This window comes from Budorcas taxicolor, chromosome 19 (genome assembly GCF_023091745.1).
Source record: "Budorcas taxicolor isolate Tak-1 chromosome 19, Takin1.1, whole genome shotgun sequence".
In the NCBI taxonomy this organism is placed as follows: domain Eukaryota; kingdom Metazoa; phylum Chordata; class Mammalia; order Artiodactyla; family Bovidae; genus Budorcas; species Budorcas taxicolor.
This window is the reverse complement of record NC_068928.1, coordinates 41,793,641-41,821,604: the sequence shown is the minus strand read 5'-3', so window position 1 is coordinate 41,821,604 and position 27,964 is coordinate 41,793,641. Positions and strand designations below refer to the sequence as shown.

Sequence of the window (27,964 nt, the reverse complement as noted above, 5' to 3'; positions counted from 1 at the left end):
CCCTCTTCGGCCCCCACGGGTAAAGTGGCGCCCCCTACGCACAGGAACCGTCCTTGGCCCCCCGCCCCGGCGCGGAGACCACCCTGGACCTCCGGGGGCGGGAGGCCGCTCTGGCCCGACGCGGAGCCTCTCGCTGGTAGACCGGCCCGAAGGAGCCCCTCTGGGCGCAGCGCCGGTGAGCTGCTCGATGCTCCGACCGGAAGTGCTCTTCACCGCCGACCTCCCACCCGGCTCTTTGGTCCCGGCGGTAAGATGGCGGCTGCCGCTGAGTGCGATGTGGTAATGGCGGCGACCGAGCCAGAGCTGCTAGACGACGAGGAGGCGAAGAGGTAACTGGGTGGCAGGGTAGGGGAAGAGGCGAGCTTCAGCTCCATGCCTCCGGGAACCCCGTCCTTGCTGTGGTGCAATCCCTGTAGAGGCGATGCCCCGCCCTCCGAGACCCCCCCCAATCTGAGATTAAGTCCGGATGGACCCCCTGAAGGGGCGCTCTTGGAGGTTTGCCCTCCTCTCCCGCTTCCGCCTTGCTGAGGAGCTGAGGTATGGCCTTGTACCCCCAAGCAGAGAGGAAGGTCGTTCTCGTTGTAGAGGCCAGGTCTCTGAGGGGATCTTGGAGGTCTTTTGCGGGGTGGAGGAGGCGGCACCGCAATAATGCTGGCTTCTTACACCGCCCCCGACTCCCTCCTTCTCTTGTTAATTTCTGTACCTTGTTGTCTATCAGCCCTTTGCATCTCCAGAGCTTTGGCTGTCCTCACCCCTTTCCTTCGTAATCGTAGCCCAGCGAGCACTAGTTGGGCCCGAGGTGACTGTGTGTCTCCATGATTGACCTGGTGGCCCTTCGGTTACCCCAGAAGTGGAAGGTGATAGAGAAAGAAGGGTGAGGGGTTTTGTCTCATGCTGTACACGTCAAACCCTCTCCCTCCACCCTTCCAAAGATCCTCATTCTTCCCAGGGCTGTTTTTTAAGTTAAGCAGCAAGGAGGAGGGCAGCTGCTTGGGCTGTTGGCGCTGCTGGGCAGCCGCAGTGGCTCGAGATTGCCAGTCCGGACCAGCCAAGGGAGCTGCTGAGTGAGTGGTTTTCGAGAACACTCTGGATTTTGGCTACAGCTAAGGCAGGTTATTGGAAGTGGGGCTGGAACACAGTTGTGGATAGTCATACTTGTCCTGAATATGGAGCAGAATTAACAAAAAGCTTCTGGAAGTTTGGAGCCCTGTCTTTATCAACCGCGAGTTAATTGACTACAGTTCCAGTCTCTTTCCCACATATTTCGTATCTTTATATCAAGGCCATTCTGGCTTCAGTCTGGGTGGTTTGAGGTGGTGGTTAGTTCATGAGATCTGAAATCAGGATTCCGAGATTTTTTTTTCTTTTTAACTATCCAGATTTGAAACAAGAAGTAACTCAAGGAGGCAGAATGAATAGTTAACTAGCTTAAAGGTGGTTACTGCAGCCAATTGTCTCAAGTTCCTGACTTGTTGGGAGCTGAGAACCTTGACAAAATGTAATTTGCAGGTTAGTAGGTCCCTGGGATGGACTATATGTCATTTAAAGTGAATTCAGTATAAATTTCTGATGTAGGCACTGTCTCTAATTTGAGTTTCACATCAAAGCCCCTATGTAAACCAAATCTTTTCCCTTAAAAAAAAGTTTTAGCCTTAGAGGATATTCTGTCATGCTGCTAAGTCACTTCAGTCGTGTCTGACTCTGTGCGACCCCATAGACAGCAGCCTACCAGGCTCTGCCGTCCCTGGGATTCCCCAGGCAAGAACACTGGAGTAGGTTGCCATTTCCTTCTCCAATGCATGAAAATGAAAAGTGAAAGTGAAGTCGCTCAGTTGTGTCCGACCCTCAGCGACCCCATGGACTGCAGCCTTCCAGGCTCCTCTGTCCATGGGATTTTCCAGGCAAGAGTACTAGAGTGGGGTGCTTTTGCCTTCTCCGATATTCTATCATAAGAAAAGGTAAAACAGGTGCTGCTGTAATGTGACCAGGTGATAGCACTTGCCTGCTCAGTCTGACCCCACAGACTATAGCCCACCAGGCTCCTCTGTCCATGGAATTTTCCAGACAAGAATACTGGAGTGGGGTGCCATTTCCTCCTCCAGGCAGTCTTCCTGACCCAGGGATCGAACCTGCATCTCCTGCCTTGGCAGGCAGATTCTTTACCACTGCACTGCCTGAGGACCCCCATCATACACACAAAAACACGATATTTGCAGGCAGTTAACAGAATAAGGAAAGGTGTTAACTCACGTTAACTGCCTTATTTCATGGAGTTCAAGATTTCATTGAGTGTAAAATACATGGTTGTTTTAGCTACCACTAAGAAAAAAAAGGCAATGGCACCCCACTCCAGTACTCTTGCCTGGAAAATCCCATGGACGGAGGAGCCTGGTAGGCTGCAGTCCATGGGGTCGCTAAGAGTCGGACACGACTGAGCGACTTCACTTTCACTTTTCACTTTCATGCATTGGAGAAGGAAATGGCAACCCAGTCCAGTGTTCTTGCCTGGAGAATCCCAGGGACGCGGGAGCCTGGTGGGCTGCTGTCTCTGGGGTCTCACAGAGTCGGACACGACTGAAGCGACTTAGCAGCAGCAGCAGTAAGAAAAAAAAAAACAAAAAAGCATCCTTATGAAATAGACTTGTATGTTAAACATATAGATCTTTTTTTTTTAGATTTTTTTTTAGATCTTTTTAAAACATAATAAAATATAAATGTTTACTGTGTATCACATTAAAAAAGTCAAAAGGAAAATATAATGAAATAAGCAAAAATATCACAGTTTCACTTTGTGTCTTGTAAGACATCCTTAGGGGGGTAAATATTGGACTCTGTTAGTAAGAAAAAGCCTTGTTTATATGTAGATTTCCAATGCTGAAAATGGAGTGGTGACTTAGAGGTTTTGAAGGAATATGGTTTCGCATTTTTTATGTATTCTGGAGTCCTCCTGTGTATTCACAGCAGAGGGCAGGAATAGGTACGTCTCTTACAAATGCCCTTTACTATCTGACTTGGTTAGTTATTTGGCCAAGTTTGTGTTGTCTCTTGTTACAGTCATAGTCCCAGTTCACTTGGGGACAGAAACGTTGATGGGTCTCTTGGGTTATTTTTGTAAAGTCCAGCAAGGAGTTCTTCCTTGTATTGTGGCCCAAGGGTAGCCTGCTTCTGAATTGTCATAGTCCCATAGGGGGCAGAGTGAGGTGCTTTCAAGATGTTCGACCTCATGGTTGTAGCATTTTAAATGGCTGCATGTTTTATTTCCTTAGCTTTAGAGTCTCTAGAGAGAAAGAAATGGACTTCAATTTTTTTTGCCTGTCCTTCTGTACAAAATTATTTTTTCCTTCATAGCTGAGAGGCTAGAATAAAAGGTGTGTTAGTTGGCAGTCCAAAATAGATCAGGCTTCTGAATATGAGGATTATTATTTCTCTTTGCCCACCAGAACAGACAAAGCTGCTTGGGAAGCCCAGAGAACTCAATTTCTGAGGTTGTTTATTTCAGCTAATTTAAGGTCTTCTCATTTTCCTGAGAAGTTGCTGATTGTTTTACCTGATATATGAATGAATGCCTATCTTGAGTGCAGGCTCTCAGCTCACATTTCCTGAATTGGGGAGCAGTTTGGTCACTGTAGGTAGTCTTTATTATGGTAAAATCGAAGGATTTCAAGTTGCTTATCAAGAGAAGAAGCACTTGTGTCTCAGCATATCCCCTGGGGATATGACTGGGCAGTGAGGACGGGAAGACCCTACAGGAGCCATTGGCTGAGGAGCAGGGCGTACGTGTTGGACTCTGCAGCTCCATGGGCTGTAACCCACCAGGCTCCTCTGTCCATGGGATGTTCCAGGCAAGAATATTGGAGTGGGTTGCCATTTCCTCCTGCATGGGATCTTCACGACCCAGTGATCCTACGTTGGCAGGCGGATTCTTCACCACTTGAGCCACCAGGGAGCAGGGATCCTAACCTGATTCCTTGGGCTGATCATCTCAGTATCTGTTTTCCTGATGGAGAAAAGCAGGAGCAGTCATTATGAGGCCCTTTCTTAGTACCTCGGTATTGTAAACTAAACTCATGGAATTTCGCCTTTTATTTCTCTCTGCATATTGGTCGTGGGAAGCACTAAACCCTGGATCCCTATCCAGGAGTTGCTATTCATTGCAGCTCCTTGGGGTGTTTTGGAGTTTGTGGCCTTAACTGTGGAGCTTGCCGGGATGCCTCTCCCCCTTCTTCCCCACTCTGTTTCAGATTCCTAGGCTTTTGTCCCCCTAAACTCTCTTGATGTTCCAGGCAGGCAGCTTGACAAAGCATGCAAGGTGAATGGGAATTGTCTTTGACCTTGAGCCCCAATCAGAGAGAAACTCTCTTCTCAGCATTCATTTTCGTTTTGGTGTGCTCTAAGTATGTGTGGTGTACTCATGTGTGTCCCATGAAGAAATGGGACCTGGGACAAATAAGTCATGGTTAGGGAAGGGCTAAGCCTAGGAATACAGAATCCTGAATACCAGCAAATAATTGATTGAACCCTGATATTAACAAGTGACAAAATTGTTAATTAATCATAGCAGGCGCAAAAGTAGAGTTTGGAGGAAGGATGTCTCTGTTCTCTGCTGCTTTCATTCAGATCCATGTATTAACTGAAGCCAGGTAAATTGAGCAATTTTAATAAAACGTTGGCCCGAGTGAGTGGCAGTTGCTCTGCTGTCTAGTTCATTCCCAACGACCAGAACTCTGATTGGCTTAAAGCCCAGGCTTATTGTACATTCCAACCAATCAGGGATTGGTTTAGTCATTGAAGTTAGTAGTTTTAAAGTTTTTAAAATCTGCCTACTAGGCACTTGCCTTTGCTTTCTTTCTCTAGGCCTTTAAGAGATTGGAGAACAATGGTCGGTGGCTGCCTGGGTGCCTTGTGGTCTGATGCAAAGTCCCTCTGAGAGCCCATTTCTCCCTTACTTCACTAATGTTTGGTCCCCTTTCTCCTGTGCTGAGTGATGTGGAAGTTACTTAGAGGTCGTTCCAGGTATTCTTTTAAACTGTCTTAATTTCAGCAGTAAGAACAGGATTCAGCGTGCAAGTTATTCCAGTAGTCTGTTCATGTTATTGGATTGACAGTTTTTTTCCTTCTCCATGCAAGATCCAAACAGCAGTTTCTGTGTTTTAGCCCACCATGGCAGGGGTATAAGCGATTGAGACTTTTGAGAATGATAATATGAGCAGGAATATTTGACTTTGAAAGTCTGATTCTGAGACTTAATGTTCTATTGGCATATGACTTTGTGTGGGAAGGCCGGATTGTCCGATAAGCAAAGTGGTAACTGTCTCTTCTCATTCTAATATTAGGCTTCTGGGGAGGGTGTCTGAGACAAGCAGGACCTTGTCTTATTGGTGTTGCTGTCCTGAGAATTCTTCCTCGCGTAGTTTGCTCTGAGATCATCAACCACCTGATGAACTCAAGAACCAAGAAAACTTGGGAAGCAAAATAACAGTTGGCAATGTAGATGCCTGACTATGGTTCCCATCTCCACTGCCCCCCACCCCTCTCACACATACACATACACACAAAAAAACAACTTGGAAAGCAGCCTTTATCGTAACTATAGTTCCTCAGTTCTAGATTTCTTGGCCACATCGCATAGCTAGGCTTGCAGGGATCCTAGTTCCCTGTTTGGGGATCAGACCCAGGCCCTCCGTAGTGGAAGTGTGGAGTCCTAACCAGGGTATTCCCCAGCTCTTGATTTTTGATGCATGATAGTGTCCCCGTGAGGGTAGTGGGAGATGTCACAGAATGGGAAACCAAGGGATAGAAAATGATGGGTTCGGGGAGATATTTTGAAAACAAGTTTCTGGCTAACGCCGAAAAGCCAGTGGCTGTTGTCCTCAGAGTAGCTTCTACCAAGCTTACTTCTCAGAAACAGCCTTACGGTTGGGCCTCCTGTGCCCAGGGGTAAATGGAGGTTAAGTAGATGCCACAGATAGTGACATCCCATGTGAGGAACTAGCATAAGTATCTAACAAAATTGAGTTCACCATTTCTTTGAGAATATCCTTCCGCCTTTAGTGACGGAATTTCTGTCCAGCCTGACTGCTTCCTTGCTTCCTCTTTTTCCCTGCTGAGTAGGAGAAGACCACAGAGCCTGCTCCGGAGCATTGGCTGGTGTCCTTCCCTGCTTGAGCAGTAGAGAGCGCTGTTGCCTTGTGTAGTCCTTGTCTCTGTCTGTCCTTGGCAGCTCTTGGTCTCTCTCTTCTGGCTCTGCCCCTGTTGAGACTCCTGCGAGTGTCCAGACAGAGGACAGTTTGAACTGGTATATTTTCTTCATCTCCATCTCCTCTTTTCTGGGGAGGGCGGATGTTTTAACTGGGCTTTTAAGTGAAAGCAGCAGCTTTCTATTCTACAGAATATTGAGGAAAAGAAGCTGGGTAGCCCACCGTTCACCCCACTCCAATACTCTTGCCTGGAAAATCCATGGATGGAGGAGCCTGGTAGGCTGCAGTCCATAGGGTCGCTAAGAGTCGGACACGACTGAGCAGCTTCACTTTCACTTTTTACTTACATGCATCGGAGAAGGAAATGGCAACCCAGTCCAGTGTTCTTGCCTGGAGAATCCCAGGGACGGGGAAGCCTGGTGGGCTGCCGTCTATGGGGTCACACAGAGTTGGACACGACTGAAGCGACTTAGCAGCAGCAGCAGCCCACCCTTACCAACATGTAGCAGCTGGATAGAGACCACGTTCTGTTTTCTCTGGACCTTTATGAGGCCTTTGTTTGCAATCAGTACGCAGCACTTTGCATTGCACAAACACTGTTATCTATGAAATCGCGTTGTTGTTTAGTTGCTAAGTCATGTCCAACTCTTTGTGACCCCTTGGACTGTAGCCCGCCAGGCTCCTCTGTCCATGACATTTGTTCCAGGTCATATGTAACTTCCACCTATTCATGTGAAACTTAAATTGTTAGGTTAGAGGACTAAATAGAAAGAAATCGAATAATGTGCATTTGGTAAGTTGGAGTGAAATGCTTCTTGCTCCTTTTACTTTGCTCTCCATGAAGACTCGAGAGAGTACACACGGCACAGCCCGTGTGGCATGCCTTTGGGACAAGAGGCTCATACTGTGGGAAGGAAGGAGGAATTCTGCTCTGAAACTGGCCAAGATCCTGTAAATTCTGAAGGATGGAGGGCATTTCTAGATCAACGGGGAACTAGTAAATCTGATTGAATAAAAGACATGGGTGCAGCAATCATAGAGTAAGGGTGACCTTTTGGAAGTAGAAATATGATACAAATGCAGGAAGGATATTTGACTCATTGACAGTATAAAGTATTATTATTAAAAGCCTGAGGGTAAAGAAAGGAAAGATATCTTGTTCTGTAAAGTTATTCCTGCCAGTAAAATAGTCTCCAGGTCAGAGGCCCCTAACACTTCTTTGCTCTAACAAGAAATCATTTTGTCCCGAGTTGTAATTTTAGCAAAGCTAGAGTTTTCTTCCACTTCTGAAGTAGCAAAATACATCGGGAAAACACAGAGGAAAAAAGAAAACCTCATTCAAGCTGCTACATATGTTTTAATTTAAACTGTTATTAATGGCTATTGGAAGAGCTGAACTTTATGAAAAAATCTATTCTAGCCCAATACTTGAAATAAGAGCACAGTGGTTCACCCACCACCCCCTCACTTTGATCATTCAGAAATCTAATCAATCAGTATTGCCTCAGTTGCAAATGTAGAATAGCAAAGTCTTTATTTTTCATGCATTGGGGTAAAATATATCTAAATATGGTATATCACAAATATACCTGTGAAGTAATTCCGAGAGAACCCAGTAATGTTGAGACATTTCAAAAACAAAAACAAAATACTTGCCAGTGAATCCTGCCTTAAGTGAGAGCTGACTAAAGTTTCTAAATACTTTGTTTCTAGAAGGTAGACTAATTGGCCTAAGGCAAAGGTATTGTTTAAGTGTTTAACGTGGAAGTATTTAGAGAGAAAATGGAAGTTTTTATAGAGCATCTAACTTGGGACACATTATATTTCAGCTTTGGCGTTTTAATGTGTTTTTAATTTAGCTGAGTTGTAAATGTGCAAAGTTGGCTGGTGATCATAAGCCCAAGTTGTCTGATTTGATCACATGATGCTGAGCCCTGCTAAGACCTGTGTGATACCAAATGATTCCCTTGGCAGGGTTTGTTGGTGTAATTAGCATCTGTGAATGAGTGCTAAATTAGAGAATGGAACCGCATGATCAGAGGATGTACAGATTTTTAGTGCACATGTAGTGTTAGAAGAGCAGGTTTTCATGCTGCAGCTTTCTGATTGATGAAGTGATTTCTAAAAAGTAAAGAAATATATTTTTAAGTAGCAAAGCAGAACAAGAGTGGAGTGTCTTCTCCTTACCTTTGTCTGTGGAGAGAAAGCAGCCTGGCCCTTTGGCACTGATCCTGCTTTGGGACACCTTCCCATCATACATCCAAAGAGCAGAGTTTTTGGAAAACGTTTCAGTAGCTGTTTTCACAGGAATTTGTTGCTGACTATTAAAGTGAAAGGACTGGTCTGATGGAGGTAGTCATTCCCAGCATCTCTTAGTGAATCAGAGAAGTGACACTTATTCTGCCTGGAGTTGATCCAGGGATTGGGTGTGGAACTGGATAAATTAGTTTTAACCCAAAAACCTTGCCACTAACAGGATCTAGTGGGGAGAACTTAAGACTGGAAGATTTAGGAGACCTGTGCAGCCCCCTTGGGTGCCTTACGAGCTCTTCCTGTATTGGAAGACACAGGGTATCGGGTCCTCCTTGGAAATGTTTTGAAATTTTGAAAATGCATTAGAAATATAGTGTAGATGTTAATCGTGACATTGGGTCAGCTGTGACCAAGTCTGTATTTTGATGTAGTATTGTATTTCAGGGTTTAGTCTGAATTTTATTTTGCAGCCATAAAAATAATATATAGTTTGATATAGTCCCTTTTGAATCTGTTCCTTTTTTAACCCGATCCAGGTGAACCCAATTAATCCTAATTCTTCATTTTTTTTTAGTACTGATGTGTTTTAGTTAGGTACATGTAACCTCACTTGGTTCTCACATTAATTGACTGGCAGTTGAGTGGAGTGACAGAGGCCACTGCCAGATTGCCCTCAGTTCCAGTGTTAACCAGCTCTCCTGCTTTTCCAGTCCTGTGCCTTTGACATCTCATCCTTTAGTCCCTTGGCTGTAACGGCAACTTGAACAAGCTTCAGCCCTTTCTCAGACTCCCAGGCAGGACTTGAATGGATTTGACCCTGGAATTGTTTCTGATGCAGCCTTGTTCAGTTCTTGCTGCTGCCATGCTGGATTCCAAAGATCCACTCTTTCCTTGGCTGGTCTCGCAGGGTCAGGCCCATTGGTCAAAACTCATCGTGTGGTGGGGAGGTTCACAGTGAAGGAGGGACTCCGCTTTGGTTGTTGGACCTGGAAGCAAAAAATAAGCATTCAGTTTAAAAGCACTAAGTGCCCATTGTTTAGGCAGCTGTTAATCAACCATGTTTCTATGAAAATAAGTCCTTTTCATGAGGCAGTTGTGTGGGAATAGCTAATTCTGGCCTGATGCTGTGCAGTGTGAGGTTAAAAACATGGTAACTTGTCACAACACAATTCTTCTTGTTCTTTCTGCTGTGGGCTGACTCTACATTACTCGCTTTGTTTGCTCTAGAATGGAATCTACTCACCATTTACTAAAATGAAATGCATTTCTTGGGGGAGGCAAAGTCCAGTTCACTAGGTCATGCATCTTAAAGGGAAAGAAGCCCTGCTCGCCCTATGACTAATTGTTAGGAGTGTCATTTGACTCATTTAAATCCAGATTGCCTGTCTGGAGTTGGGTTTTATACGCTGGGGCTATTTTGTGTCTTAGCATTACAGATTAATTTTTAAAGTCGCAGGCTATAGGTAGAGGTGAGTATTAGAGCTCAGTATAGTAGATAGGGTACAGCTCAGCTTTGGGATCTGACAGGTGTGGGTCAACACCCTGACCTCCAGCCAGTTTTTAACCTCTAAGCCTTAATTTCCTCCTTTGAAACATGGGAACAATGAAACTCACCTGATAATATAATGTATGGAAAGTACCTGGCCTCAGTAATGATTACTGATTTTCCACAGAAGTCATATTTTGAATCTTGGATAGAAAGCCAGTGCTGAACTTACGGCCTCCTTCTCTTTCAGGAAAGAAAGGGCACCTCTATGTAGCTCTCCAGATTGTTCCGTCTTTGACTGACAAGCTTTCTACACTGACACAACATGTATCTGAGTGCCCAGCTGCCTTTAGTTTTCCTCAAGAATTTGTGTGGTCTTAGCCACTGGCTGCGGAGAAGGCAGTAGCACCCCACTCCAGTCCTCTTGCCTGGAAAATCCCATGGATGGAGGAGCCTGGTGGGCTGCAGTCCATGGGGTCGCTGAGGGTCGGACACGACTGAGCGACTTCCCTTTCACTTTTCACTTTCATGCATTGGAGAAGGAAATGGCAACCCACTCCAGTGTTCTTGCCTGGAGAATCCCAGGGACAGGGGAGCCTGGTGGGCTGCTGTCTATGGGGTCACACAGAGTCGGATACGACTGAAGTGACTTGGCAGCAGCAGCAGCCACTGGCTAACTGAAGAGAAGGCTAGGTCTTCTCAAGTACAGTTTGGGCCCAATGCCTCTTTTGCATTTTCTCCTCCCATTTCTTCATAGTGGTTTGACTCAGCTTCTGACATCCAGTGTTGGAGAAGTCCTTTCTTCAGTCTTTTGGCATGTCTGCTCTTTTTTTCTTTAATATTTATTTATTTGGCTGCACAGGGCCTTAGTTGTGGCATGTGGGATATAGTTCCCAACCGGGGATCAAACCTAGGGCCCCAGCACTGAGAGATCAGAGTCCTAGCCACTGGACCACCGGGGGAGTCCCTGGCGTGTCTGCTCTTAAAGGATAGGCTCTTCATCATTTTTATAGTGCCTGGCTTAATTTACAGGTGTTCACCATGTAGAAAAATTGTGCTTGGTCTTATAAGTCTTGCACTTGGGGGTTCTTCCTTGAGAACTTTTAATGGCAGAAGGCCTCTTTACAGCATTGTGACAATTGGTATAGTAAAATTATTCAAATCCATCACAGATCAAATCTGTCAACATTTATAGGTCATTTTCCTTTTTTTCTGAGTTCTCTCTTTTTTTTTTTTTCTTAGTTCCCCAACCAGGGATTGAACCTGGGTCCCTGCAGTGAAATCGCCAAATCCTAACCACTGGACTGCCAATGAAGTCCCCCATTTTGCCTCTCCTTTCTGCTAGCAGACCTTTCATGTTAGTAGGTCTTGCCAGGGCAGTGATGGAAAAAACTGGAAAGGGAGATCGCCTCAGTAAAAGGTGGCTTTACCGGTTTATAGTTTAAAATACACGAGTAAATAAAATCACAAATCTCCCCAGTGGCACAATGCACAGAATCAAGCTGTAAACTTCTTGTACCATCACCAAGGTTAAGAACTGTACTTTCATCTTCCCTTCAGGCAGCACTTGAACTGGGCTCTTAGCGTGTGTTAAGGAAAGAAAAAGGAAAAAAATTTCGTTATTCTTCCTTATAACAGAATGCCCAGATATTTAGTTATGTTACAGTAATTATTTTGGTAAAGAATTATCATTGTCATTCAGGTTGGTCATTAGGGTGATTCATCAGAGTGATTTTGGGTATCTCTGATATAGGTTACAAGTTTGTTCTTTGAGACATTGTTGGTCATATCTGATTTGATTTTAGTTTTTTGGTCAAAATTATAATTCCCCATTATATATCATTGTTTCTTTTTGAAAGTATAGTTTGTCTCATGGCACAGCTTCAAAAAACGGATCTTGGACTAGGGCAGAATTTTTGATATTACCCCTTGGGAGGTTATGCAAGGTACTAGAGGGATGGTCAAGGGAGCAGTAAGCATCCACACAGATGTGACAGAGAGACTTCCGGTAGGCGGGTCCTTCTTAGAGTGTGACTCTGGCAGCCGATATTGTGTATGCCTCCGTCACCCGAGTTCTCGGTGTCCCGTCACTCAGCTCTGCCCTCCGTTTTAAACACCAGTATGCTGTGCTTTTCACACTTTTGTCACCTGCTTTTGCTCTGTTTGTCCTTCCGGTGACCAATGCATGAGCCCAGTTTGGAAAGAATAAATCATCAAAATTCCAAGGCTACGACTCATTCCACATTGAGAAATCAGTTACCCCTGAAAGGAATTACCTAAAACTTATTTTGTCAGCTTGCTAAAGAGGCAGAAGTTGTGGCACAGTGGAAAGGAAATAAATATAAAAATTTCGTCTCTGTGAGAGAGTGTCTATAAGTTGGTGTCTGTCCTAAGGGAATGATTAAAGGTAGGGATAGTGAGAAGGGAGGTCAGGCAGCATGAGAGAGTTTTCTTGATTTAGTTTGAATGTATCTAAGTGACCAAAAAATACAGCATCCGAAAAACTCAGATTCTTTCATTAGCACCTCCTTTTGGTCCGTCAACCCGTTGAACAAATCTATAAATTCCTTCAAGTATCACATTAACTTTCAGCTCAATGTGCCGGGGATGCGAGACCAAAAGATTGCTCCCATGAGATTATAGAGGTCATTCCCTGGGTATTGTAACATGATTCTCTTTCTCTTTCCTTTACAGAGAAGCAGAGTCTTTCAAGGAACAAGGAAATGCCTACTATGCCAAGAAAGATTACAATGAAGCTTATAACTATTACACAAAAGCCATAGGTGAGAAGGAATATGCTGGAAAATAATTTGCCAAATGCTGTTATAAATAGCCCCTCTATAAGAAGTAACCTTTCTGCTTAGTGGATTGATAGCTGTTAACTGTGTGAATGGTTTTGTGTTTAATGACCTGAAAGAATAACTCCCTCTGGCTCAAGCAGGTGATTCTTCATTTGGCAAATTAAAGGCATTCCAGAAATTCTAGATAATATGGCAGAAGGATATCCACCTTAATCCTGTCAGCCATTGCCAATTCGTTTACTGTCTTAGAAAATGACCTTTGTAGATTTGTAAATTATTTATTTTAATTGGAGGCTGATTACAGTATTGCGGTGGTTTTTGCCATATGTTGACATGAAATAGCCATGGGTGTACATGTGTCCCCCGTCCCGAACCCCCCCAAGTTTTAGTTACATGCTCAGTTTGTAGTATTTTAATCTCGTATCAGCATTTTTCTCACCTAACTTGCTCCGTCTGCACCTCCAACTCAACAAATGCAAATTCATTTTTGTATCTTATTACATAAAATACAAATCATTAAGATAAATGTGCTAACCCCTCACTCCTAAAAGATAATCAGTACACTTTAAAGCTAAGTATAAATTATTTCTAAATAACTTTTATTTGTAAATTGATTTCACCATTGTTACTGTCCATTGCACAAGTACTCAAAAATTTGGCCATGGCCTTTAAAGAGAGCATGCCAACATTCCTGTTATAGTTTGATTGTCTTAATATAGTTCTGAGGGTGTCGGCGTCCCTGAGTTTTTGAAGCAGTGACCCACGCTAAACTTTGTTTCACATTCTTCTGCCTTTCCTGTAGATATGTGTCCTAAAAATGCTAGCTATTATGGGAATCGAGCCGCCACTCTGATGATGCTCGGAAAGTTCCGGGAAGCTCTCGGGGATGCACAGCAGTCAGTGAGGTTGGATGACAGTTTCGTCCGGGTATGTTATAGGGCTGTTTCAGGGGTACTAAGTTGCTTATACTTGAGTTCCTGTAGCCCAGGGTTTCTCAGATTTGACATTATTAACATTTTGGGCCAGATAATTCTTTATTGTAGGAGGCTGTCCTGTGCATTGTAGGATATTTTCAGCAGATTCCTTGCTTTCCCAGTTGTGACAAGCAACAACATACCTAGCACTGCTGAATGTTGCCGTGGAAGGCAGAATCACCCCTAGCTGATTACTGCTGCTCTGGCTCTTTTTATCCCTTGTTGGTTTTGTGTGGGTGTTCCTGCTGTTGATGTCCCTCTGCTTGGCCAGTCATGTTCCTTTTCTTCCCCGTTTGTGTTTCTCCTAGGGACATCTACGAGAGGGCAAATGCCACCTATCTCTAGGGAATGCCATGGCGGCGTGTCGTAGTTTCCAGAGAGCCCTAGAACTGGATCACAAAAATGCTCAGGCCCAGCAGGAGGTATGGGCTTGGCCTTGTCTGTATCAGAGGAAACACGGTGGTGTATTTGGGAGGAATAGTGACTTGAAAATCAGAACCGAGATCCTGTCTCACTTCTGCCATCAGCCACACCTGGGTGACTGTGCACAAGTCTCATAGTCTTTCAGAGCCTCAGCTTCCTTATCTGTAAAAGGGGTTTTGAATATGACTTACAGCTTTGGAAAATCTGTGAAATGTAGAGAGTTTCCGAGTTGGTGGGAGTGGGGCGTGGGCAGGTGCATCAAGGAACTGATTTGAGTGAGGTTAAAAAATTTGTATGAATTCAGATCCTAATTAAATTGTTAGCAGCTAAAACATGTTTTAATTCCATTTTCTTATGTACCTTGTTTACTGTTGGATACATTTTAGTGAGAATCTCACCAAACCCCTGACAGTGCCTCTTATTTTATGTTTCTAACTTTTAAGTTCAAACTGAGGGTGAAGGTTGGGCCTTAACCTTTCTGTTAAGAAGTCTTGGCTATATCTTCACCAATATGACTTGTAAAAAGTCTGTGGTTCTGATTTTCTTTAAATAAATTCATCAAGGCCCTGTTGGGTTTTGTGGTTGTGGAATCTACAGCTTCATTAAAACTCTCTTATATGATTTTTCTGGTATAGTTCAAGAATGCGAATGCAGTCATAGAATATGAGAAAATAGCAGAAACGGATTTTGAGAAGCGGGATTTTCGGAAGGTAAACTACAACTGTGTAGAAATCTCATCTACACTTCTCTCACAAAGTTCTGTGTGTGTGTGTGTGTGTGTGGTAATTAGAGGAATAAAAAGGTACAGAAGATCTAAGACAATAATTTCCCTTTAATTTGGCATTGACCATTTCTCTCCCTCTTTTTTTCTTAAAGACTTAATTTGTTTAAGAACGTTTTAGGTTCACAGCCAAATTGAGAGGAAAGTACAGAGATTTCCCATAGCCCTTCTGCCCCACACTTGCATAGCCTCCCCCATTATCCACATTCCCCAGAGGGGAATTCCAGAGATATATTTGTTAGAACATGTTTTGGGCAGTTATGAATAAAGCTGCTCTAGACATCTGTGCGCAGGTTTTTGTGTGGCTTTAAGTTTCACCTCCTTTGGGTTAATACCAAGAAGTCCAATTACTAGATCCTATAGTAAAAATTTGTTAAATTTTACAAGAACGTATCAAACTGTCTTCAAAAGTGGTCTGTATCCTTCTGCATTCCCATTAGCCAGGAATGAGAGCTCCTGTTGTTCCACATCAACAGAGTTAAAAAAAAACTTTTTTTTGTTGAAGTGGTTTTTTTTTTTTTTTTTTTCCTCAATTTTATTTCACTTTGTAATAAAAAGCAGTACAGGTCTGTTACTTGAGTTCATCCCTATTTCTAATAGGAGGTAGTAGCCTAAAAGTGTGTTAGTTAGTAAAGGAAAAGCCAGTTGGAATTAAATATTAAGTTTGGATTACATATTTTTATTAGAATAATGAGAGCTAGCTTTAATACCTGTGAACTGAACGCAGCAGAGACCCCTTTTACGTTTTTGAATAGTGTTTATAGCCTGTCATTAGGCTATAAACACTACCCTTTTGACGTTAAGCGTTTCCACGAAAGCACACCACTGTCCTTTATGGAGCTGTATGACAGTTCATGAAAAATGTACTTGGCAAAGGGATTGACCTGTATGAAACACGGGAAAGGTATCCAAGTTGCACGTATCTTTCTAGGTCTTGAGCAATGGAACTTGGAAGCAGCTTTCACTAGTTTCAAAGGGAGGTAAGTGGCCCTGAAAAGGGTTAAAAGTCACTGATAAGGATCAGTTTTCAGGATCACTTAAAAGAAGTTTGTATCATCCAAGAGCTGGAGTTGTCAATTCATATGTGGGAATTTGCTCAGTACTTTCTGTAGCAGGTCCTCAAATGCTTGATGAAAGGGTACAGTTAAGAATCATTCTTAAGTCACAGACTGTGATGGTCTTTTTATTTGGTAATATCTGATTAGCTTATAGAGTCCGCATTAACTTATTAGCATCCCTTGTCTGTCCTTTGGTTTTAGTAACCGCGGTGTCTTTGTAGTGTGATTGGTACTTTGTGTGTGTGTGTGTGTGTGTGTGTGTGTTTGGAAAGCAGTTCTGCCTCCTGTCACGTTTTCTGAGGTTTACATAAGCAAAAGCTTTGTGTCGAAAGGCGGTCTTTTGGGTTTCTTTTCTTTCTTGCCTATCCTGGAGCCAGAATCCCCAGTTTGTGACAGAATCCTCTGTTTGTGACATCCCCCCCCCCCCCCCACTGTAGTTCATGGTGATGTCACAAATGAAGAATTATGATCCTGGCAGGGGAAACAGATGAACTTGTAAGAAACAAAGATCTTCTTTGCCTGCAGCTGTCGATAGTCCTGGGGAGGTGGGGGTGGGAAGTGAAGCCCTGAGGCTCCAACTGACACTCCCCACCAGGGGCCGAACCATCTCAGTACAGAAACTAGCAAAGGCAGCAGGGTGTGACTGCTTACATTTGACTGGCTGCTCTCCCCCAATTCTTTTTCTGTTTAAGGAGGGGAAAATTAGCACCATGACTCACCTACTCAATGCCTGCATTTTCCTATGGTCCTTAGAATTTCCAGGGTATAACCTGTGCCATTCAAGGAGAGGCGTCCCCACTTTTGACACTGCAGAAAAGTCTTCCAGGTGCAACAGCTCATGGTGTTTACTTACTCTCCCTTACTTTTAAATTTAAATATTTGAATAAATGCTATTCTTGGTTCAGAAGCTGGAAAGTATAAACAGTGATAAGTGTTTCCCCAAACTTGTCTTCCATCTGTCTATTTCTCACCCCTGGGGTAAGCACTGTTCTTGTTCTATTTTCTGCTACAGTTTTGGTCTACATAAATAAACAAATACAGATTTTGGCCGTGCTGTGTGGCTTGCAGGATCTTAGTTCCCCAACCAGGGAGTGAACCCGGCCCCTGGAAGAGAAAGCGCCAAGTCCTAACTACTGGATCACCAGGGAATTCCCAACAAATACAAATACAGATTCTTCATTTTCTTTTTTTTTTTCTCTCTCTCTTTTGAATGAAAGGTAATAACGCTATGCAAAGTTCTATACCTTGCTCTTTTTTACATTTTTTTACTTAATAGGCCTTGGAAGTCTTTCCATATTAGTACGTAGAGCTTCTTCATTCTACGTTAGATCCACATATTGTTCTATGAATGTCTACATTACCTAACTAGTCTCCTGTTGATGGAATTTGAGTTATTTCTATGTTTTCAAATTTCATCACTTCTTGATCCCGATGACCAGATTTTTAGAGGGAATAGGTGTCCCTGAACTCCAGATTTCTCAGTTGGATCAGTTATTCTTAAGAGAATATGATTCAAGAAGGATCTCCCAGGAATAGCAGATAAACAACAAGTGAAAGCTCAGAGAACAAACTGAGAAAAAAGATGGGAATATATGGAGAATCTTTATTAAGCTGAAAGACTGAAAAAAATCCGAGCTCTGTGTGTGTGTGTAACTTACATTTTGGTTAGTATAGTGACGTGGTAAGTATAGTCTAGGACCACTGAAGGTGAACTAATATATTGAATATTCTAAAGTGGAAGAGTGGCCACCAGGGCAGTCAGTGAGATGTGAGGCTCGCGCCACAGGACGGAGGAGACCGTGAGTGATATCAGTGGCGTAGGGAACAGTGACTCTATCAGGTTCTTTTTTGCTGTTCCTTGTCTTTCTTACTAGGCTAAACATGAATTATGCAAAGTAGCAAATAATAGTATTCTAGAAGAATGAGAGTTGTTTTTATTTTATTTTTTTAAATTTTATTTCTTTTGGGCTTCGATGGGTCTTTGTTACTGCCCGAGAGCTTTCTCTGGTTGCAGTGAGTGGGGGCTGTTGTCTTTATGGTGTGTGGTCGTCTTGTGGTGGTGGCTTCTCCTGTTGCAGAGCATGGGCTCTAGAGAGTGTGGGAATTCAGGAGTTGCAGTACGTGGGCTCGGTCCCCCTGCAGCATGTGGATTCTTCCCAGCCCAGGGATCTCACCTGGGTCCCCTGCATTGGCAGGTGGACCACCAGGGAAGTCCAAGAATGAGAGTTTTGATCATAGTCACTGTCGATTGGATTCCCTGTGGAGGCACCTTAGCATGGTGATGAGGGTTATAGGCTCTGGGTCTTCGTGTCTGAGATCAAATTCTATTCTTATCACTTACTGGCTTTGATGACCTTGAACAAGTTAGTTTAATCTCTAGTTTTTTCATCAGTCAAGAAGGGTAATAGGGACTTGCCTGGTGGTCCAGTGGTTAAGAATCCGCCTCCCAATGCAAGGGACACAATTTTGATCCCTGGTCAGAGAAGAGAACTAAGATCCCACATGCTGCGGGGCAACTAAACCTGGGCGCCACAGCTAGAGACAGTCATGTGCGATAGCGAAGAGCCTGTGTGCCGCAGTGAAGACCCGACCCCGTCAGATAAGTTAATTTAAAAAATAATAAAGCCAGAAAAAATAAAAATATGGGTAGTAATACAACTTTCTTGATGAAATTGTTGTGAGCATTAAATGAGTTAGTGTATAAAATACTCAGTAAGTGTCTGCTGCTGTTGTCATCATCTGGATCAGCTGCTCTCCTCATTTCAGTGGTTTAATCTGGTAATTTAGGAATGTTTTTAAACCTCTGGCATTACTTTCCCTTAAATCTCTCTGTTACCTGTGACCAGACTAAAGTGAAGACATTTCTGGAGTTCAGGATGAAGAATCTCATTTGCTTTCTTTTTCCCCATAGGTTGTTTTTTGCATGGACCGTGCCCTAGAATATGCCCCTGCCTGCCATCGCTTCAAAATCCTCAAAGCAGAATGTTTAGCAATGCTGGGTCGTTACCCAGAAGCACAGTCTGTGGCCAGGTATGAAGCCAAGCCAGTTCTGCAGTGAAATGCCAGATAGCACTGGACAAATGCTGTCCAGCAGCTCTCTACATCAGGAGTATGTACGGTCCTATAGATAGGGTGATCAGACCTTCCTCGGACTTAAAGCCAAAGGTTAGACCAGGTCTGAAAACCTAAGGGTTTTACAAAGTTCAATAGGTACTTGACCTGTACGTAAAAGAACAGATGTTAAGTGTTCTTTTGTTTCTACTCAAGGGGTTTGCAAACTGTAAAGGACCAGGTAGTAAACACTTTAGGCTTTGCAGGCTGTGTGGTCTCTGTTAACAATTCAACTCTGTCACTACAGTGTAAAAGCAGCCATAGATAATAGATAAACGAATAGTATTGCTGGATTTCAAGGAAACGTTATTTACAAAATCCAGCACCAAGTGGAATTTGGTCCTGTGCGCTCTATCTGCCAACCCTGTTCTAATTAAAGATTGTGAGACACAGTGTGTAAAGGGAGGGAACAGGTAATTTTGGAGGAGTTCTTGGGAATCTACCTTTGGATTCTTTCCATATTAGACACATGGTCAAGGAAAAAAAAAAGGCCAAATGATAGGAACGGTGAGGGAAATCCAGACCACAGCTGAATGTGCCCCTTTCTGGCTGTTGCAGTGACATTTTACGAATGGATTCCACCAATGCTGATGCTCTGTATGTACGAGGTCTTTGCCTTTATTATGAAGATTGTATTGAGAAGGCGGTTCAGTTTTTTGTACAGGCTCTCAGGATGGCTCCTGACCACGAGAAGGCGTGCATTGCGTGCAGAGTAAGTTCTAGGCACCAGATCTGTGCAGGAAAGAAAGCTTCCTTTTTGCACCTTTAAGACAGGGTGAAAGGTTTCCGCCAGTCACAGGAAATGTGATAGCCCTTCTTCCCACCTTGCCAGGATGCTTGGTTCTTTCATTAGAATTTATTTCAGGACAACTTTGTATTTGCCTGAAGGTAAATACGATAATTTAGAGTCAGATCCTTTTAATATCTCAGTGTTTTTTCCTTTTTTCTTCCTTCAGTGAAGAAAAGATAGTCATGCTTATCCTGGGGAGTAGAGAGAGGTAAACTCTGGGTAGCACAGGTCTCATTGGTATTGTTTTGTAAAGCTCGGTTTCTCCTGTCCACTCCGTAGCAAGCACCAGTGAGCAACAAATAGCCCAGGTGGTGGGGTTGGGCAGGGTAGGGGGTCATCCTGGGATCTAAGAAACAGGAAATAGACTCTGGACTCTGCAGTGGTCTGAGCCTTTCTGGATGTGAACTGAAACTCCCCTTGCTTTTCTCTATAGAATGCCAAAGCACTTAAAGCAAAGAAAGAAGATGGAAATAAAGCATTTAAAGAAGGAAATTACAAGCTAGCATATGAACTGTACACAGAAGCCCTGGGGATAGACCCCAACAATATAAAAACAAATGCTAAACTCTACTGTAATCGGGGTACGGTTAATTCCAAGGTAAGCACTTGGTCTGTGACTTGGGGCCTATATTTTTCAGGGCCAACAAAAAGTCTTGGGAACTTTGCCCAGTGAGGGTAAACCAGATGAGAAGAGAAAAGGTTAATATTTCAGCTTATGAGGAATGAACTTCTGAGAGGCAAGCTTTTATTTCTTCTGTGGAATTTAGGGACACTTGAGGGACAGTTTGGAAGGATAGTCCCACCTGTTCTTCAAGATTCTTTCTTATAGTAAAAAAATGGCTAGGGGAAAAAAAAAAGAGAATGGCTAAAGGCATTGAGACAATTTTTAAAGCAAGTGTTGCTTCTTTTTGCCTAACCAAGTGATTCTTTTTTAGGAGGGATTCTGAGGACATGAGAATATTAGACAGGCTTAGTTTTTTCCAGTATAACCGATGGTCACCCGGCTCATTGGAAAATACCCTAAGTGCTGTCCCACACAACCATCAGGAAACAAGAATAGGCTCCTTACTCTTGCAGATTCCTAGTGGTTTAAAAAAATTACAGTAATTCTTATTCCTGCAGTTGGCCTCTGGAAGAATAGGAGGCAAGAACCACCCTTCCTCTTGCCATGTCTGGTTGGGCACTAACCTGAAACAGTAGATGTGGTTTTTGCTTGCAGCTAAGTGTGCCTGGCTTCCATCACTTAGAAAAGAACCCAATTTTGAATTTGGTGTCCTTAGCCCTCTGAGGGACTAGCTTTCTAAGAATGAATGTGACAGTGGGCCAGCATGACTAATGGATCCTCTTAGAATTCTGAACCCATGGCCACAGCTTCTGGGCTCCCTCAGTCACCGAAGATGTGAAGTATGACTGCTCTCTCTCTCCTGAAGCTTAGGAAACTAGATGATGCAATAGAAGACTGCACAAATGCAGTGAAGCTCGATGACACTTATATAAAAGCCTACTTGAGAAGAGCTCAGTGGTAAGTGCCTCTGGTGGGTGGGGGGAAGAGGGCATTGCTGCTGGCCTGCCAGGGGAATTGCATTGTGGATGATGAAGCAGACCCGGGGATGTTGTGAGGTCATTTGGTCCTTCCCCCTGCCTCTAGGTGGGATTGTTCCAGCCCTAGAGCTATCTTTATAGACCTCCAGCGGAGGAGATTGCACAAGCTCCCTCAGTCTCCCATGCCTGTGTCTTACGCCCCTCACGGTCAGTAAGTTTCCTCTGATGCCTGACCCAAATTCCTTTTGTTAAAGTTTAAAATCCATTTCCTTTGGAGATTTTATTTTGTATTGTACACTTTTGCTCTAACTTGACACAGTGCTTAGCACACAGTAGGTGCTCACTCAATTAATGCTTTATTGAATGAATGTATGGTGCTTGGAAGAGGAAGAATAAGGTGTCTCTTGTGGTAGTTTAGAGTTGTGCCTATCCTGTATGTTCTGGGTTAGGGAAGACAGTGCTTCCATAGGAAGGAATTTAATCTGGCTCCGCATCCCTGCAGTATAGGGAAGTCCCCTTTGAAATAGCCTTGTCTGGCGAGGTTATTTATGAGCCAGGATGTGCCTGCCTAGATCCAGCGCTTAGATTTGCCTTCAGAGTCAGGTTGCTCTGCAGCATACTTGTTCATCTTATTTTTGAAGCCACTAGACTCTTCTCCAGACAGGAACACGAGCAAGGGCTGAGAGAGACCGCTCCCCCAAATCCATCTTACTTCACATTATTTCCCAGACAGAGAAGAATGTTCTGTCTTTTAAAGTTTCTAGAGGAAGACCCATTTGTTATGTCCCAGTCCTCCCACAGCCGTCGTGTTCCTTGTGGAGTGTTCTAGCCAAAGGACAGGCGTTACTGCTGCTACCTGGTGAGCAAGCTCATAGTTCCTCAGGCTCCCCAGTCTCACCAGTGGTGAGAGCATGGGCTGCTTCCCATTTAGTGTGCCCCAAATTATCCACGTTTGTGAAAAATAGGAAAACTGCTCTCCTGTGTAGTGCTTTTTTGGTTTTTCTTAAGTGAATTTCTAAAGTAGATGACTAAGTCTGTCACACACACAGTTATATTACAGATTCTATGAGACTATCTATCAGTCATCTCATCTTTTCATACTGCTTGCAGACACACATGGAAGCTTTGGAATACAGAAGTGTAGTGTACCCTTTGACCAGCTAAAGACTTATTTTAACAGATAAAAAGTGTTGTATGCATGTTTACGGCAATGTTACTGTTAAAGAAAAAAAAGCAGACTCTCACCTAGATGTCTGGTAGGGAGGGCGTGACTGGAAACATAAGACTGTATCAGCTCAGTGGAACACTCTGAAGTGTTTGAACAGGGAATGGGAAGAGAACAGAAAATTCTGGATTTGTTAGGAGGGTAATGGGAGGAAAGATTATGTTTATTCATATGTGTGCAATAAACAGAAATTGCTTTGGTCAGATAGCTCCTTATCGTTGTGGGAGAAGCAGAACTGTCCTCTGCGTAGGTCTGCTGTGAGATCCTGCCACAGAGCACAGCTTGCACTGTTGGGCACAGTTGGCTGAGAACTTGGCAACAGCCCCCTGGAGCAGCTGGGACTGATGAGACGTCCTGGAGATTAGCTCAGGCTGAAGCCTTCCCAGAAGCCTGAGTGCTGCTGGGATCTGCGTCAGCTCACCCCACTGGTGGGGAGAGGCCGGACCTTTGCTGCGGTTCCTGTCATGGGCTGAATGGAGCTTTTTTTTTTCCCTAAAGCTCTACTTTTCTTTTTCTTTTTAAAATTGTTTTCTTTAATGTTAGGATGTCCTTGAATTTTTTAAAAAAGTGTGAAGTGCAATTGTAATGTAGGTTTATTCAGTACGTTATGTAAGGGTCTGGAAGGTCCATCGGGTCAGCTTTTTTGTCACATCAGTCTTTACCCAGAGTTGTTACCAATTTTGTGTTACTTCAGTTTATGTTGTTATACTTAATCCTGAAAATGGGCTCTCTGCATTCTTAGTAGCATTTGTGCCCTGTATCTCTGGGGCATTGGTTTTGTGCCGTTTTTTAAAAGTCATAAATCAAGATGTGGCCAGAAAATTGGAGATGCCTAAGAATGTTGGGCTTGTCTCTCGCCAGCCCCATCAGTAATGCTCCCTCCGCCCTGGCCTCTAGGCCTGGGGGTGCTGTGTGATGTTTGCAAAGATGAGCTTGGGTAGCAGCGGTTTGAGACATTGAACCTCTCTCTGCAGTGGCAAGCTGCGCTGTGTGGTCCCTCTCCAATCCCCAGCTGATGGTGACTGTCTCTGGAATTCCTACAAGAGTCTGTTCAATCAGTAGGCCAGTCTCAGAGCGAGTGATATCATCAGGAAAATGCCACTTTATTTCTGTGGAAGAGACATTTATAAGATCTGGCGATCAGCCTGTCAAGCTGGTTTCCTCCCATCTTGGGTCAGGGTCCCTCCTTCCTCTGTGCCACTGAAAGAGAATCAAGCCTGTGTTCACAGTCTCCTTTTCTGTCTCACTAACCTATATCTCTCAGACTGACTAGTCTTAATGGAAGCATTTGCGACAGCCACCACCTTGAACTTGATCCTTCTCGTGGCTGACTAATCCCACATCTCCTCTGGATTGGAGCTGGCCCCGCATGTTTATGGCACTTGCGGTTTCAAAACTCTTCCATATCCATTGATCTCACTTGATAATTTTTCTCCCTTGTTTCAGTCCCAAGTGTCAAGTAGGTGCCTTCACATGGTCTCTCCTAAGGTGATCCAGATGCCTCTCGGTGGCTCTGAGTGAAATCAGAAGGAGCGTTCACCCCTTGGTTGCTTTCTCCTCAGAGCAGTGTATCACTTTGCTGGTGGGTGCAAGTGGCGTGAGACCTCTCTCTTTTTCTTGAGGAACTGGTAGCGAAGTTTTCTTGTGGCTAGCTTAAGAACTCCTATTTCATGAAGCATCTCAACCAAAAGTTTGTGTCTCTTGCTTGAGCCATGCCTCTTTCCCTAGATTGATACCAAAGGCCATTGCTGTTTATGTCACTGTACTGCCCTGTATTTCCTTTTCAGTTACTTGGACACAGAACAGTATGAAGAAGCAGTAAGGGACTATGAAAAAGTGTATCAGACGGAGAAAACAAAAGGTAAAGAATTTTGAGCACATGTGCACTTGTAGGTCCTAAAATGGGACACGGGAGTTGTTTGATTCAAGGGTGAACCTGGAGCTCATTGGAAGAAGTGAGCCGAGATCCCAAATGTGGGACAAGGCACCTGTTTTCTGGTCCCTAGTTCTCCCTGCCACTTTCATTTTCTGTGTGATGAGGCTGATGTGAAGAACCTAAGTATAAATAGATTTTTTAATCTCCACAAGAAATCATCATAAAAGCCCGTTGTATGGTTAACAGGGCTTCTGACTCCCGGGCATCTGGGCTGGGACTTGGTAAAGGAAGCCAAAAACAGATTTATCGGTTGACGCTAAATGTCTTCCTCCAGAACACAAACAGCTCCTTAAAAATGCACAGTTAGAACTGAAGAAGAGTAAGAGGAAAGATTACTACAAGATTCTTGGTGTAGACAAGAATGCCTCTGAGGATGAGATCAAGAAAGCCTACCGGAAGCGGGCCTTGATGCACCATCCAGGTAGAGCGGGTGGGGAGTGGGGCTCAGTGGGAGGAGCAGGTTGGGCCGGCTGCTGCCATGGTCAGTCCAGCACCAGAACCTCAGAGAGGCTCCTCAGCTGGAATTAGGTGGCGCTCGGTTCTGTATACTCCACATGTGGGAAGTACTGGATTGTCAAATGAGACATAATGTAGTCTTTCCCTTGAACTCTATTTTCTTGAGACTCTGAGTTCTTCCTGTATTCCTCCCTTCAGATCGGCACAGTGGAGCCAGTGCCGAAGTTCAGAAAGAGGAGGAGAAAAAGTTCAAGGAAGTCGGAGAAGCTTTTACCATTCTCTCTGATCCCAAGAAAAAGACTCGCTATGACAGTGGACAAGACCTTGATGAAGAGGGCATGAATATGGGTGGTAAGTTGGGAGCTGGTTGGGGCGGCCTGGGTTGAACCTGACACCTGTGGAATGTTAGCATTTTTCCTGAAGACATTCTGTGGGCAGAGGAGTGGGGTGGGGGTGTCTTATGCCATCAGCCAGTAGTGCCCAACAGTTTGTTAAGTGCACTCTGAGGAGTAGCTGTAATGTGTGAGGTGCTGTGATGGGTATGGAAAATAACAAAGCTGAATCAAACCCACAGTCCAAGGGTTTTCAAACCGTGGTCCACGGGCCAAGTCTGACCCTTGGTCTGATAGACATGGAGCCCATTGAGGGCAGTCAAGTGTAGCAGGTGCCAGGGGTACAGAGTGAGTGCCGAGGTCAGCACTAGCAAGGGAAAGCTTGGATATGCAGAAAAGCACAGCACTGTAGGGGAGTGACCAGGGCTTGGCTAGGAGGGTAGAGGGTGCCTGGGGCCCTGGGGCATAGCCACACAGTAGCTGGGTCAGACCTCAGCAGGCCTTAGAGGCTACAGGAAACATTGGGTTTTTCCTTTTGGCTGCAAGTTTTTTTTCTCCCATTGCAAAGTGTCTGATGACTGATACTTGTGTGTCTGGCACATTCCCATAAGCCCTCACAGACTTCAGTTTCCCCAGAAGACTTAGAATGAAGTGAAGCGTAGCTGAGAGCATCATTGGTCACTGTGAGCTCAGTTAGAGATAAAAGAAGCCCTGAGCTGTGCACAGTTCTCAGACCACTGCCTCTAATGCCAGCCCTTTCTCTTCCACTGAGAAAATCGGAACTTAAAAAAATAAGGTTGATGATGCTATATAGATAACCCTGACCTCGCCAGTTCAGGGTGGGTGGGTGTGTTTTACAAACCTAATTTTAACAATAATAAACATTGCTCTACCCAGCAGTTGAGAAGAGCTGTAAGCAGTCAAAAGCTGTTGAAGGGTTTAAGAAAGGGAGCCGTGGACCTGATTTCAGCTCTGGAGTTATATTTGTGATGGCAGTGAGGAGAGCTGGTTTAGAAAAGGTGAAGAGGAGGGAAAACAAGATCACTAGAAGAGGATCGAGGGCACGGTTGGGAGACGGCATCGGCAGGAGTTGGCTGCTGAGCGTGTCAGGAGAGGCAGAGGACCAAGTCGAGAGTGGCTTGGGCACAGCTGATTTTGTGGGGCTGTTCACTGAGCTGGGGGAGCCAGGAAGATGGGCAGATACACAGGCAAAGAATTCACTTTTAAATACGATGTGCCTGTGGGATTGGCCGCTGGAGGTAAATCCTGTGCAGCTTGGGCAGACTGGCTACGTGAGGCCCACCATGGCCTGAGAAGAGCGCCACGCTGGGGGAGGCTCGAGGCAGCAGTGTTCAGTGTTGCTGCTGTCACTGACCAGGGGGGTGGGCGGGCTGCTTGAGCTTCCCCCTTAGGTTTTGTTGAGTATTAATTGGGAATGATCTAATGTATGCCAGTCCCAACACTGTGATTGCCACCAGGCAGCTTTTTTTCTGGCATATGATGTAGACAGAGTATGGCATCACATGCATGCATTCAGCCATGTCTCATTCTTAGATACAGCCTGGTGGCACTTAAGGTGTAGAGTCTGGTCCTTTCAAGAGCAGCCCCAGCATCATAGGGAGACAGTGTATAGGAGCAAATGGCCTTTCCCATTGTGGAGAAGGCACAGCAAAGTGGGTTGAGGCAAGGAAAGCTTCCTTTGGGACACACTTGGAAGTAGAACAGAACAAAGTGGGATCAAGTAGTGGGCCTGCCTCTTGACCATGACTTTGGGGAAAGGAGGGAAGTGATTGTTATCTGGGAGAGCTTTGGAGACCCATTCTCTGTTAAGTTCCTCTTCACACACTTCGGATTTTTTCACCTTTTTGTGCTTTCTCTGCTCCTTATTTTGCTCCACAGATTTTGATGCAAACAACATCTTCAAGGCGTTCTTCGGCGGTCCTGGGGGCTTCAGCTTTGAAGGTGGGTATGCCTGAGTTCCCAGGCCACAAGCCAACTCAGGGCCCCCCCAGTTAGGCAGCACTCTGAGAGTCAGAGAGGCCCATCAGTGGAGGCGGCAGAATCCTCTTCTAGCAGGACATCCACCCCCTTGGGTGCTGCTGAGGATGGGCGGGGGCGGTGGGGGGGTAGGTTTCCGGGAGCACAAAAGCCACACCTGCTTGTGGCCAGGGAAGTGTCTGCCCAGAGCTTCCCTGTGAGGGTGACGGTGTTGCACACATGCCACCTGTTCGTGGGCCTCCTGCACCCCGGGGCCCAGCCTGTTTGATACTCTCAGGTGGCTTTCCCCTCGCGGTTGAAGCAGCGCTTCGTAACCAGGGCAGAGTGATCTTCCCTCGGAAACTCAGAGCCAGCTGACAAACTCTTCTTTTCCCTGCAGCTTCTGGTCCAGGGAATTTCTTTTTTCAGTTTGGCTAATGAAAGGACACCACCCAGAATCCAGAAAATGCACACTTGCTCAGCTTAACCTCGAATGTGGACACAATTCACCTCCTCCCTTCATCATGTCTCCACGTCCTTAGAGCAGTTTCGTTTTCTCAGTTGGATACCCTGTGTCTGTGTGAGTGGGGTGAAGGAAAGGGAGCCAGCGCCGAAGACTGCG

The 27,964-nt window shown here is 44.6% G+C and overlaps 1 protein-coding gene across 1 annotated transcript; it reads left to right on the top strand.

Annotated features, from left to right (window-relative positions):
* The first annotated feature begins 58 nt into the window (after nucleotides 1–58).
* On the top strand, nucleotides 59–27,964 carry DNAJC7 (DnaJ heat shock protein family (Hsp40) member C7). The gene is made up of 14 exons (XM_052657983.1): nucleotides 59–329; nucleotides 12,631–12,719; nucleotides 13,540–13,664; nucleotides 14,020–14,133; nucleotides 14,770–14,844; nucleotides 18,885–19,003; nucleotides 19,643–19,796; nucleotides 20,308–20,472; nucleotides 21,305–21,396; nucleotides 24,429–24,502; nucleotides 24,852–24,998; nucleotides 25,232–25,384; nucleotides 27,265–27,327; nucleotides 27,743–27,964. The coding sequence occupies exons 1-14, from the start codon at nucleotides 253–255 to the stop codon at nucleotides 27,778–27,780; spliced, it is 1,485 nt and encodes a 494-aa protein (XP_052513943.1). The 5' UTR covers nucleotides 59–252; the 3' UTR covers nucleotides 27,781–27,964.

Excerpts from the sequence above, each read along its gene's own strand:
- DNAJC7 (XM_052657983.1), top strand. The coding sequence starts at position 253 with ATGGCGGCTGCCGCTGAGTGCGATGTGGTAATGGCGGCGACCGAGCCA. Across the intron at positions 330-12,630 it reads GACGACGAGGAGGCGAAGAG|AGAAGCAGAGTCTTTCAAGG; the intron begins GTAACTGGGTGG and ends TTTCCTTTACAG. Across the intron at positions 21,397-24,428 it reads TACTTGAGAAGAGCTCAGTG|TTACTTGGACACAGAACAGT; the intron begins GTAAGTGCCTCT and ends TTTCCTTTTCAG.